A 13110-nucleotide genomic window follows, 5' to 3' on the forward strand; every position below is an offset into this window, starting at 1 on the left:
AGTTAAATAAAATTAGACACCTTTCCTAACATAACCATGCATATATGTATGTGCAGGTAAACATATAGCAAGGTGCCTGAAGAATATCTACCAAATAATTGACAGAGGTTACCTCTGGATAAGGGATTGGGGTTTGCGTGGGTTTGGCAGGTGAATGGGAAATTTAGTTTTGCTGTCTTTCTGCAGTGTTTCAATCTTATATAATGATGTACTCCTGGGGTAGAGAAAAATGTGAAAACTCTAGTGCCCAATACTCCAATCCATCCATCCATCCAGAAGTAGAACTCTCCCACGTGGGAGGGAGGGGAAAACTTTGTCAAGACATGGACACTACTGTTCTCCTCTCTCCCTGACCCCAAGACCCAGCCTAACACCCCTCCCCCCACCTCCCCACCCAGGTGACCCACACACACTGAAAGAGGAGCCAGGGACCTCATTGTAACACTCATTTTTATATAAATATCCGGAAGTCATGTTACAGAATAAGCCCCACCTGGGAAAAAAGTCAACATTATGTTTTTGTTAAAACTGCCCCCTGCCTTCTAGGTTGGGCCCCAGCCTGGGGGCACCTGCTGCTTTGGGAAGGCTGGGGCTACTGCAGAGAGGCTGCTGAAGAAGCTGCCTGTGTGCCCCGCTCCCCCCCCGCCCCCACCGCCAGACCCCCTTCTTTGGTGTGTGGTACATAGGTGACCTTCTCTGGCTCTCCTTAGCCTGGAGCAGGGGGCTCTGGGAGCAGGGTTCTGGAGAGCAGGGCCCAGGAGTTCTGGGGGCACTTGGAAATGGAATGGGGAGACTGAGCCATAAAGAAGTAGACTCTGAAGCTTAGAGGATGGGACACACAGAGGTAACAGGAACAAGTGGGGGGAACCTGGGCTGTCAGCCAAGTAGGAAGCATGTGCCCTTCTTTCCGGCCTAGGTACCCAGGTCCATTCCCCGGTTGGCCCACCTCTTGCTGGACTCCATATTCCCAGGAATAAACCCTGGGCCTGCCGGTCCCCTTCCAGCTCTTCCCCCTGCAATTTCCCCTCCCCCCACAGAGAGGCCAGAGGCTAGGAACACAGCACCAGTCTGAGGATTTAATTAACCAGGAAGGGGGCTTACTGGGAGGGGCACCCCTGTAAAAATGTACAAAAGGTCTGGGGGGGGCTATGTGGAAGGGGAGATAAATATGTACATGGAACCCCCCTTCCTTTAGCCCCTCCTCCCCCAGCCCTGAGTGGGCATGAGGACTTGGGTGGTAGATGAAGGGGAGGGGGAGCACTTTGGCCTCTGGCTTAGGTGAGCCCTTGGGGAGGCAGGCCAAGGGCCTAGGGGCCCTAAGAGGGGACAATGGTGCACCTCAGGAAATCATGAGCTATGACCTCTGAAATGACTCCACTCTCACACACACACACACACACACACACACACAGACACGCACACACCTCTCTAGAGGTTTGTGACCTCTGCCTTCCCAATGACCCGAAGGTTCATCTGATGCTTAATATCATGGGGGTTGGGGCTCTGCTCTCAGGTTCCATGACCTCAGAGGTGGCTGGTGAGGTCATAACATTTGCCCTCCAGCCCTTGGCTCTAGAACCTTGTCAAAAGGAAAGGGGGATGGAGCTTTGCCCCTGCCCCTCCCCTTCCCTCACCTGTCAGCCCGGGCTGGGCCAGGGGCCCTAGGTGGGGAACTAGGCCGGGGGGCGGGCACAAGTGGAGGTGGTGCCCCCAAAAGGGCTCCTGGTGGGGTCTTGCTGAGAAGGTGAGGGGTTCCCGGGGCTGCAGCAGGTGGTGGCGGAGGAGCCAAGCGGCTGTATAACAGGGGATGGGCAGGTTCCAGACCATAGAGGCGGGCAGCAGCCACAGCTCCTGGTCCAGTCAGCTCCTCACCCGCCTCATAGAAGCGAGGTGGCCTTGCAAGACGAGGGGGCCCTGCCAACCAGGTTGGCTCCAGGAAGCCAGCACAGCGCTCTGGCGGACTAGGGCCCAGAAAGGGGGGCGGCCGGGGCCTCTCAAACAGCAGGTGAAGGCCCTGAGGCCCGGTAGTGGCAGCGGCGGCGGCGGCTGCGGCAGCGGCAGCAGCGGCGGCGGCGGCAGCAGCAGCCTCCTCTTTCCGTTCTTCCTTTACCCGCACAGATTCCTTGGCTGGCCGGGCCCCTTCCTCGCCAGCACGGGCCTTGGGAGTAGCGGGAGATACTCGAAGCTGGGGCCGTGAGAAGGGGAGGTCCCTGGGGGCAGGTGCAGGGGAAGAGAATGAAGGCACTCCAAAGGTCAAATGGAGGCTGACAGGGGAGGCAGACAGTACAGGGGGTGGGGAGTGGTGGGGAAGCAATACCTGTCTTTTTCCTCCTTGGTGATAGAGGACTCCCTCCGCTCCACAGGCCGCTCCTTGTCTGAGCCTGGTGTGCGGGCGGCCTCAGGGGGCCGGACCCAGGCAGGAAAGGCCAGAGGACTGCGGTGCAGGCGGCCCCACGGGTCTGGGGGGGAGGCGAAGGCTGGCGGGGCCCCTGGGCTTTCTTTCTGGGCAAAGACGGCGCCGGAGTCTAGACAGAGAGCAAAGGAGAGTGAAGGGAGCCAGGAGTGGAAGGCCCCACGTGAGCACCCGCCCAGCCTCCTGCCTGGGCACCTTAACCCGCTGCCACAGCTCTACACCCACCCCACCCCACCCCACCCAGCACTCACTGAATGTGGGGCTGCCCAGGCCTCCAAAGGCCCCGTTTGAGAGGGCAGCCAAGGAGGCGAAGCTTGTGGGACGCCCAAAGGGATCTGTGGGAGAAAAGGGGATGGTCAGAGCCTTGGGCAGCCAGCTCCAAGCAGCCACCAAGAACTGACAGGAAGAGGCAGATCAGTGAGCAGGCCCTGGAGGCCCCGGCCACTTAGTCCTAACAACCAAGTGCTGAGCACTTCCTTGGGCCAGGCAAGGCACTGAGCTCTGACATGCGTTTGTGCTGTTTAACCTCTCAACAAGCCCCATTAGGCAGACAGGATCATTCCCACTTAAAGATGATGAAACAGGCTCAGAGAGGTGAAGTGACTTGCCAGCAGTCATCTAACCAACGAGTGATTCCCCAAACCCAGGGCCTGACTCCAGAGATCAAGTTCTTACCCCACTCCCCCTGACACCAGCAACCCGGACCAGCTCTATAGCAAGTCACTCTCCTGAAGACCTCTGCTGTGGCTTCCTCCCACCTGACATGCAGGGCCCCTCCCAGCCTGACTCTAACTTCATGCACGTGTCACTTAGCCAGTCGGAACTAAACTATCCCACTACGGGAACCTCACAATTTCCTCTTCCAAGAACAACTTTCCCTACGCCGCCAGGCTTAAATCCTGGTCCACCCAAACCTGGGTTAAATCTCCCCGAAGAAGACTGCCTGAGATCACTAGCAGCCAGTGACCATGCTCTCCCCTGGGTCTGTGTAGCCTTCCTCTACCTTCCTCTCCCAGGTGGCACACTACCCTTCATCACTGGCTATTTCAGAGACAATATCTGAACTGCCAAAGGTTAACAATCACTCTGTTCTTCCCTATCCCATTTTACAGATGATGAAATCAAGGCTCAAAGTGAGTAGAGTAACTTGCCCAAGGTCATAAATCAAGTGGAGCCAGGTCCACCCCTATTCCTGCTGCCCCTCAGGTCTAAATTTTATCCCAGCTTAAGAACTCTTGCAAGTCAGAGACAAGGCCTACATTGCCCAATATGTCCTTGGCTCTTACCAATGTGGGTACTGGGGCTCAGAAAGGGTCCGTGGGCCCCGGGAGCTGCCGTGAAAGGGTTGGCTGTAGCGTGGACGGCACCTGGGTCAGAGAGGTGGGAGACTTGGATGAGGCTAAGTGGGCGCAAAGTGAGCCTCGGGCTATTGATGGGGAACCTCAGGCCTTTTCCAAAAGGGCTGGCCAGACTCACCAGTCGCAGTGAAGAGGGAGGTGGCCGGGTGGGAGAGCTCCTGGCCAGTGGGCAGGGCCCCATAGGGCCCCGGAAGGCAGGGCAGGAGGTCGTTCCGAAAGTCAAGCTTGTGGGAGTCGCCCTGCATGGAACAGGGAGAGGGGCAGTGAATGAGGAGCCAGGTTTGGTCCTGCTCTGCTCTTCTACCCCTAGACCCCTCCAAGGGCTGGCTGGCACCAAGATGGGGCTCAGGTGCCTAGCCTCTGCCTCCTCAGAGCCTTCTCTGACCAGCCCCCTAGTTAGCTAGAGAACTTAGTGCTAATTGTAGAATTGCTCAGGCAGTGACCAGGGACAGGATAGGATGTTTCTGGCCAAGATTCTGCCAAGCTCTACAGAAGTTAGATGCCCAAAGTTCAGGCAGGCCCACTCTCCCCAGTCCTCCGGCCCCAGTACCTTCATCTTTTCCTGGTGTCTCAGGATCATGTAAGCCACACGCACGTGCATGGCACACCACTTCCCTGGTTTCTGCCGCCCCAGAAGAATAACCAAAGGGAAAGGGAAGGAAAGAATGTTCACTTGTCACTCACTCCAGGCCTGGCCCTGCACCCAGACTTGCCATACAACATTTCCTTTTATCATCCCTACACTGAGGGATGACTAGGTCCATTTCACAGCCTAGGAAACTGAGGCTCAGAGAGAGAAACTGTCTTGCCCAAGGTCCCATGACCAGTTATACTGAACCCAGCTCAGGGCTACAGTCTTTTTGCTTTCTGCCATTCCACATCTGGCTGCCTCCAAGTCTTGGGCTTCTGACTAATTCCCAAACAAGACCACCGCCCACTAGCCAAACACCCTGACACCAGCCCCCAGCTTCATGCAGCCTGAGGCCCTCACCACACTCACCCTCAAAGGTGGCCGGAAATGGTCAGGGATCTGGGGATGGCAAAGCAGAGATTGGTGGCAATTCAGAACTATTTACTGACCTTGGCACCTCAGCTCCACAGCCCCTCAATCCCCCTCGAACACCTTCCTGAGACTGTGTGTGGCTCCCTCAAGCCTTTTCTGCTTGTGTCAAGACTCCTTTCCCCACCTCTCCCATTCTGGACCTCTCCCCTATAGCACTGAATTTCTGAACCAGGCCCCAAGGAGATGCTTTGCTTGGAAGGCTGAGGCATGGGTTAGTGGCCGGGCAGGACACATTTCTCCACCAGAAAAGCTATCCTACTAATGGCTTTATGTACTGAAGGTCTGTTTAAGATTCTTCAGAGAAAAGCTTTTACTGCTGCTAAAAGCTTGGAAAGCCTCTGATCTAGTTCATCCTTTAGGAGACATATCTTATACATTTCATGCTGTTACCAGAGCCATGGGCTCTAAGGCTGCTACATGTGCTAAGTGGGAGGAAAGGCTTGGACTCCCAGTGCCACTTTGAAAAGGGAGCTTATCTCTTCACTGTTTTATGGACAGGACTTCCTGGTATGATATCATTAAAATAAATAAATAAAGGTTCTGTGACTTAAAATATTTTAAATCCCTTAAATTACTGTCCCAGTAATATTATTTCTGGGGCGACTTCATGAAATTCCTATTCCTCATGCATAGGAAATCCTATCATTTACATAAATTCCCTCACATCAGATTCTCAGGAACACCCCTGATCATATATTAAAGGGAGTCAGTGGGTCATTCTCAAGTTACTCTCCCTCAACAGATCTTCCAGCAACCCCAGGACCTGCCTTGGCCCCCCTCACCTGTGTCCCCTTTTGGGGAAGCCCGCTTGGCACTGGCCCCAGTCGTGGTGGCAGCTCGGGGTTCGTGCTCTGGGAAAGGGGAGTGATCAGTCAGGAGAGCTAGCGCCAGACGTAAACAAGGTCTAGAACCAAGCTGGGGGCTGAGATAGGGGGAACATGGCTTTGGGAAAACCTGGGTTCACAAGGGGAGGGCAGGAGATTTGGGGAATGGGAAGAAGGTATGTGGATCCAGGGGTGTCTGGGTTTTAAGGGGTGGGAGGTGGTGGTAGTGTCTGGTTCGGGAGCTCACCTTGGGCTGGAAGGCCCCCTGCAGGGAGCCAAAGGAGACAGCTGGCGGGAGGCCCGGAGGTAGGCCGGGCACTGCGGGAGGGAAGGCCGTGTACGGCTGTGGAGAGAAGGGGACTAGTCCAATCTGGGAGCGGAGGTGCAGCCCACGTCTGGTCTGCTCATCAGTCCTCTGGCCTCCACCCTAAAGGCCCCAAGGAGCTCTCCCAGGCTCAAGGCTTTTGCTTTGGAAGCTGAAGACTAGACCCCAACAGTTAGGGCCACACGCACTGATACATCTATGCCCATACACCACATACACACACTCACATTATGCCGGAAAAGGCCTTCCATCTTTCCTGGGTATTTCTCAAACTAGGGAAGAGAAGGGTAGAGTAAACTGCCAGCCAGGGACCCAAGGCCTTCCCCTGGAAGCCAAACCCTCCCCCCGAGTTCTGAGCCTCATCACCAGCCCAATGAGGAGCTCACCATGTGGGGGCCGTGGGGTGGCAGCAGGCCCGGGGGATAAGGGGTGAAGTGCTGGTGGGTGTGCTGGTGGGTGTGCTGGTGCTGGTGGTTGTGCTGGTGGAACTGGAAGGCCAGGGGCCGGGCTGAGCCCCCTGCCCCCACCACCTCAGGGCCACCCTGGGCATTCAGGTAGCGAGAGTTCAGGTCCTGGCCGATCAGGTCCTGCTCTGTGGGAGGGGAGGGGGAGAAGGCTTTAATATCTGTCGCCACCACGTCAGCCTCCTTGGGCCCGGGTGACTGGCCTTCCTTTCTGGCCTTGAGCCACTCCCTCCTCAATCCTTGCTGGATGCTAAGGTTCAAATGCCCCAAAGCTGACTAGGCCCAAGCCCAGGGCCATGGCCCCCCACCTCCCGGCCAGGACCCCAAACTCACCAGAAAGGGCGTTAGCAGCTGAGGCCCCAGGGTGCCCTGGCACCTGCAGCAGGGGTGGGGGTGGGGGCAGGGTGGGACCAGGGGAGAACAAAGAGGGGTGGTGGGGTGGTGGGGGGGGCCGCAGCCCAGGGGGAGGAAAGCTGTGGGTGGACAAAGGAAGGGGCAGTGAGGGCGTCGGGGGCCGGTGGGTGAGCTGCGCGGACGAGGAGGAGGCAGATGAGGAGGAAGAGGACGAAGAGGATGATGAGGGGGGAGGCTGAGCCACGGGAGGGGCCGGGGCCTTGGGGGGCGGCCGTGAAGAGCTGGGGAGAGAAGTGGGGAGATGAGTGAGGGGTTGGGAGGTGCCAGCTCTGACGGGAGAAGGTCAGAAGCCTGGGCGATACCTTGACCCTGGTTCTCCAACATGGAAGGTGGTAGAACCCGGCCCCCAGGACCCCCACCCCCACCCAAGGAACCCATCCTCAGACCTCCCACAACCAACAACCCCCACTCTTTCCCTCTCTAGATCTCTTCTTCCATATAGCTGCCTCTGCTGTCTCTGGCCACGTGACCTTCCTTTTTCTGACTCAATCGCAGCACAAAACTTATCATTCACTTTGACTCTTAATTACCACAGGCCACCTGGGTTCCTACCCTAAGACAGTGGAAGCAGCACCATGCTGGCCTGGCCTAGCAGTTCTAGGCCCATCCTGCCATTAACATCCTGGGTGACCTTGAGCAAGTCACTACCCCTCTCTGAGCCTTAGTTTTCTCCGTAACAAGAAAAAAAATAATGATGATTACAATAATGACAACGATAGTATCATTAATAACAATAACAATAATTCTCACCCTTTAGTGAACACCTACTGTAGACCAAATGCTGTCACTTGCTTTATATGCTAAACCAAGTCTCCAACATTTCACACCACTTTACCAATTGCTGCCACATCCAAGTAACCACCTGTACCATTCACTTCTTTCTTTTACATAACTCAGTTTTCTTTTTGACTTAGCCTCACCCAAACCATAGTATTTTAAATCAAGGGGTTGAGGTACTAGTAACATTTTTCTAAAGCACATAAAAGCTGAAAAAAGTGTACTCACGTAACATCTGAAATTATCTCCCACATCACTAATGAAGAACGTACACACTTTGGGAAACACTGCATTAACTCACAATTAATACTCACGACAGCTTAGAAGAAAGGTTCTATTATTATTTCATTTTACAGAAAAAGGAAATTGAGGCTCAGAGAGATTAAGTGACTTCTCAAAAATCATACAGCCAGTTAAGTGGCAGAGCAAGAATTTGAATCCAGGTCTGATTGAAACCAAAGCCAGCACTCTTAATCATCATGTCAGCATTTCCCAAAGCATGTTCTGAAGAACACTATTCCTAGCAAATGTGCCTTGCAAAAAGGTCTCACCAGCAAATACTGGGAAATGGCACAAAGTGGACACCTCCTGCACAGAAATACATATAGGGTTCTAATGAATTCTGTAGTAATTTCTTCACATTTGTTTCCCCTAGTGTCTTTCAAACTTTTCGAGTCTCAGAATCCTTTTTCAAATCATATCCCAAAAGTACTATCCGATGTCCCAGCCACAGAATGCAGGGGTTGGTGCCAAAATGACCAGGCCCTTCCAGACGAGACCACTCACCTGCCAGTGCTGAGGTCCAGGCTGCTGCCATAGGGAGAAGTGCGGAGGCCAAAGGGTGAGACCCGAAGCTGCAGCTGGGGTGGGGGTGGCAGACTGGGGGTGGCCGGCAGGGGTGCAGGGGGTGAGATAGGAGGCCGAGGGGCTGGTGGAGGTGGTGGTTCCTTCGGGGGGAAAGGCACTAGCAGCGGATCGGGCCCTGGGGGCTGTTCTTGGCTCCGCTCCAGGCCCGACACTTTAGGGACTACGGAGAGTTTTGCTTCACAGTTCCCATTGAAGGCGCCGTGGGGGCCTGAGGCTGTGAGGACAGGATAGCCCACATATTCAGTTGAAGCCCATGCTCACCCTAGTTCCCTTGTCTCCAGCCCCAGCCCGTGGTACTAACCTTTGCTGGTTGAGACGGTAAAGGATGGGTCGAGGTCATCATCAGAGACCTGGGGAAGAAGGGTAAAGACAGGGTCAGGTCCTGGTCAGGCTAGGCCATTACCCAGAGAGGCCAACAGCCTTTGAAGGAGGAACTGGTAATGGTGGCAAGTCTATTCCATCACCCTAGTTGAAATCCATCAAAGACTGTGCTCTAGGGTGCCTATGCTGGGGGAGAAGGATGGAGCAGCTGAGCCTAAGAATCTCATAAACTAGGAGGACTAACTTAAGGCAGCACTGAGATAGCAAAGAAGCAGGGAATCAAAGCAAAATGTCAGATATCACTAACTACTGGCCAATAGGCCTACCTGGATTATTTGTCTGATCCACAGAGTTAGCAAAATTTTTAAACTAATTGCTGATATTCAGAAATCCAAAGATGCCTCATAAAAACTCAGACTTGCAGGTCCTCTTGAGAATCGATCCCTATACTGAACAATAAGCTAGAACTGGATAGTGGCTGCCTCCTTTAAATAAACAAGAACTCTGGTTCACCACGTTTCCTGTCCAGTCAATTTTTAAAACTAAAAACAAGACACACAAGAGGGAGTGCAAATTTAGTTATAGAGGTAGAGCATCAACTGCTCTATTTGAAATAGGACCCACTGTTTCAAAACAAGCAAATCAGTCCTGTTAAACTGAAAACTCTTTTATAAGATATGTTCTTATACTTACTACAACGATTTAGTGTTCTCACTGCCATGACTAGTGTCTCTAATCACAGTCTAATCTATAACACAAATGGCCAGCAGGAAGGATGAGTTTGGTTTCACAGCCTCTTTGGATTTCTATGGAGAACCTTAAGTATCTCCAAGGGCTTTGAGAAGGATGGCACACCAACCAAGGCAGAGGCCTATTCTTTGGTCAACTGGCACTAGTCACCAAAGAAAAAAAGTCATTTATACTCTCAATCCCCCTACTTCCTCCAAAAATTCTAATCCTGACAACCCAAGCCACGTTCTCCACTTAAGGGGAGGCTCTGCTGCACAGAGAAGATCTTTAAGCTGCAGTTTATTTCATAAACTGTAACAATGCCCACCCAATAAGTTCTAGCCCTACTCACCCTCTCATCCAGATCGCTTTCTGCATCACACTGGGGAGAAGGAAAGACAGAGGTATCACAAAAGGGAAGAGGCCAAGGTCGAAAGGGAACTTTTGGAGAGGGAGTGCAGTGGGAGGGGCCAGTACAGGTAGACAGAACACTTACTATATATCCAGCTTCCAGAGAGTGACGGGAGGAGGCCTGAGAAAGACCAGAGTCCAGAGGTAAGGAAGGCTGGCTGGCGAGGCCTTTGTATAATGTCTAAACTCCCTGGCAAGGCACTCAAGGCCCCTCACGACCTACTCTTAATTTCTCTCTACCTGTTTCCCCTGTTCCCAATACTCTGGCCCATTTTCCAAATATACAAGACTCTCACATCTCTGTGCTTTAGCCCAAAACTTTGCCCCATTTCTCCTCTTACCAAACTTATGACTACCCTTCAAGGCCTGACTAAGACATCTTAGGGGGCTTTCCCTAACCACAACCCTCCTCCCATCCCCCAGGCAGAATGAGTGGCTTCCTCATGTGGGTTTCTGTAGCATCTCTCCTAGATCCCTACCTTCTGTAGTTTCTCAGGTTTTAGATTAGGTAATTGCTTGTAAATCATTTCTTTCCGGCCAGACAGCCACCACCTCAAGGAGGAGGACAGAGACCATATCTAATTCATTTGTGATTCAACTAAGTTCCTTTGATTCATCTCTGAATTGTCAATATGCTTAAGACAGACTTAGTGCCAGCCAGAAGGAGGTGAGTCTGACTGTGGACACATCTTCCTCAGACCTGGGTAGGGGAGTGGGAGCTCAAATTGGCTACGCTTTCCTTTTGGCCTTTAGAGACTAGGGTCACTGTTTAAAACAGATAGTGCTATTACTCATAGAAAACAGGTCTACCTGAAAGATGTTCTGCCCAGAGTGTTAAAGGACAGGGATCTGGAACAAACTCACCTCTTTCCTTCTCCGCTTATTGGGCCATTTTCGGGCCCGATCCCCAGGGGGCCGGCCAGGCTCTCGATCAGAGCTGTCCCCTGGCTCCCCAGTGGCCCCACTGGAGCCCCCCCTCTTTTGCTTCCCAGAATGCTTTAGCCGATGTTCCAGTCGCTCTGGGGGCTGAAGAGAGGCATCCTTCTGTGGAGGAGGAGGTGGTGGGACTAAAGTGGATGGAGAAAGAAAAGCTCCCGACCTCTCTAGGGATGACCAGGCTACCGAAGTGGCCCTCAGGTAACCTGGTTGGTCCCTGGAGACTAGCTCTACCTCCTCCCACCCCAGGGTGGGGCACAGGCCTGGCCAGAGGAGCCGGTTGCTCTGGTTCGGGGTGCCAGCATCCCCCCCACAACTCCACCCACCCGGGCAACTATCCTCTCTGCCCCTCCGAAGTCCCCAAAGGTCCCCAGCCTTATCAGGCCCCACCTGCAAGGCCTCGAGGCTGGCGAAACTGGCTATGGCGAAGCCATCGATCAAGTCCTCCTCCTCTTCTTCCTCCTCCTCAGGCTCCTCCTCGGCCTCGCCGTCGTCTGCGCCCCCCTCCTCTTCCTCCTCCTCCTCCTCCTCCCCACGGCTGCCCGAGCCGGCAGGCCGCTTCCGAGCTCGGGGTCGCGGGGGCCGAGGCCTGGGACGGAGCCGCCGCCGTCTCGGGCCTCCGGGCCGCTCTCCAGATGAAGCTGACGACCAGGGCCTGGCGGGCGGCGGCGGCGACGACGAGGACGAGGAGCCGCGCGGGGCGGCCAACAGGGCCCGGGGCGCGTCGCCGCCAGGACCTCGGCGGCGCCGCTGTTCCCGGTCTCGGCGCGAGCAGCGCCGCCGCCGCCGCTCTCCCTCAGCGGCCCAGCCCGGGCCCGGAGCCGCGGCCGTCTCCATGGCGACGGCCCTCAGTGCCGCATCCGGAGGCGGCTGGGCCCGAAGCGGCCTGTCCGCAGGCCCGGGGTCGCAGGCGCGGCGCTGACGGCTGCCCAGGGACGTGAGGGCCACGGCTTCCCCTTTAAAGCAGGATCTGCTGGCCCTGAGCTTGCCCCAAGGCCAAGGCCTAGGGAGCCGGCGCCGCCCCCGGGGCGACAAGCCCCAAGGCCCCCCCTGTGGGGCCGGCGGGGCCGAGACGGCGAAAACGGGGCGGCCGTCCCTTTAAGGAGAGGCCTCAAGCTGTCCAGCCCCTGGTCCCTTTAAGACGACCCAACGGTGTCCGGCTGGCCTAGTGCGGTAGCCGCCCCCTGCCAGGGGTCGAGACCAGTCTCCCCGAGGAAGAGGAAGGGCCACCCCTTTAAAAGGGACCGAAAGCTCGCCCCGAAACGCAGACCTCCCCTTTAAAAATGTCTCAAGTCCTCCGGCTAAAAGAGGCCACCCCTTTAAGGAGTCCAGGGTCCTCAAAACAGCAGGCAGCCCTTTTAAGAGCTCGGGAGTTAAGTTTCTAGTCCTCCACAAGCGGCCACTTCCCCTATAAGCTGAATTTAAAGGACTTCTTGCGTGTGTGGGGGGATGGTGGAGAGGAGCTGAGACTCCTCGCTCGCTCCACTTCTTCCAACAGGACAGTTCTCAATTTGTCAGCTTCTGTTCGATGGCTTCCCCTTTAAGGCTGGCGTTGTAGTCTGCCGAGTTCAGTGGCCACCCCTTTAAGGAGATTTAAAGGGGCCTCTCCCAGGCCCCGGTCTTCCAGCCTCCGCCTCCGGTCGCCATGAAAGGCGCGAGGGGGGGCGGGGCCGCGGGGGCCAGCCCTCCAAAGCCCCGGATGTGAGGCAACGGTGACGGGTAGAGCGTCTCTGTCGGCCGACATAAAAGTCTCTTCCTCCTTTCCTCGTCTGTCCGACTTTGCGCCTTAAGGGATCAGGAACGGCCGTTGAGCAGCAGGAGAGCTCCGATGCATCCTCCTGTTGTCTCCCTTGGAGTCTTGGGCCTCCTCCGCCAGAACTTCTCTGCCCCTCCTCCTTCTTCCTCCTCAGCCTACGCCTCCTTCCTCTGTCTGCCTCCTCCCACTCTCCGCCCCCTTCCCCTCACCCCTCCACAGGCTTAGTCGTTGATAGGTTGAAAAGTGTACGTCAGGTCGGAGGGCGGAGTCAAACTCGGAGAGTGGATAATTTGTAACCGCCCTCAAATCCTGGATTGGGTACACGTCAGAGTAGCTCTGTCCTTCATCAAGTCTCGTGACTCGATTGGTTAGAAGTAGGTGCTTGGGGCGGTGTCCCGGATGACCCCGCCTCTTCCTGCTCTTCGTTCATTGGTCTGCCTTCGACTGCGTCA

At 55.2% G+C, this 13110-nt stretch overlaps 1 protein-coding gene across 4 annotated transcripts; it reads right to left on the minus strand.

The window, feature by feature from the left end:
- Nucleotides 1-366: 366 nt before the first annotated feature.
- FBRS (fibrosin) lies at nucleotides 367-12858 on the minus strand. Of its 4 annotated transcripts, XR_002776897.1 has the most exons (19): nucleotides 11293-11739; nucleotides 10831-11010; nucleotides 10052-10087; nucleotides 9908-9937; nucleotides 8807-8855; nucleotides 8425-8719; nucleotides 6781-7082; nucleotides 6370-6575; nucleotides 6211-6255; nucleotides 5906-6001; nucleotides 5617-5685; nucleotides 4772-4801; nucleotides 4322-4393; nucleotides 3890-4010; nucleotides 3700-3780; nucleotides 2665-2748; nucleotides 2318-2525; nucleotides 1374-2210; nucleotides 367-412 (listed from the first exon to the last, which is right to left on the minus strand). XR_002776897.1 is itself a non-coding variant. In XM_011378654.2 (18 exons), the coding sequence occupies exons 1-18, from the start codon at nucleotides 11737-11739 to the stop codon at nucleotides 1631-1633; spliced, it is 2931 nt and encodes a 976-aa protein (XP_011376956.1). In that variant the 5' UTR covers nucleotides 11740-12858; the 3' UTR covers nucleotides 433-1630. The 4 variants fall into 4 exon arrangements, 3 of the variants coding, with proteins under 3 accessions (XP_011376956.1, XP_011376957.2, XP_011376958.2); XM_011378654.2 differs by lacking the exon at nucleotides 367-412 and having other exon boundaries at nucleotides 433-2210; nucleotides 11293-12858; XM_011378655.2 differs by lacking the exon at nucleotides 367-412 and having other exon boundaries at nucleotides 1057-2210; nucleotides 10831-11007; nucleotides 11293-11399.
- Nucleotides 12859-13110: the final 252 nt, after the last annotated feature.

Source organism: Pteropus vampyrus, unplaced genomic scaffold (genome assembly GCF_000151845.1).
Source record: "Pteropus vampyrus isolate Shadow unplaced genomic scaffold, Pvam_2.0 Scaffold347, whole genome shotgun sequence".
NCBI classification, from domain to species: Eukaryota; Metazoa; Chordata; class Mammalia; order Chiroptera; family Pteropodidae; genus Pteropus; species Pteropus vampyrus.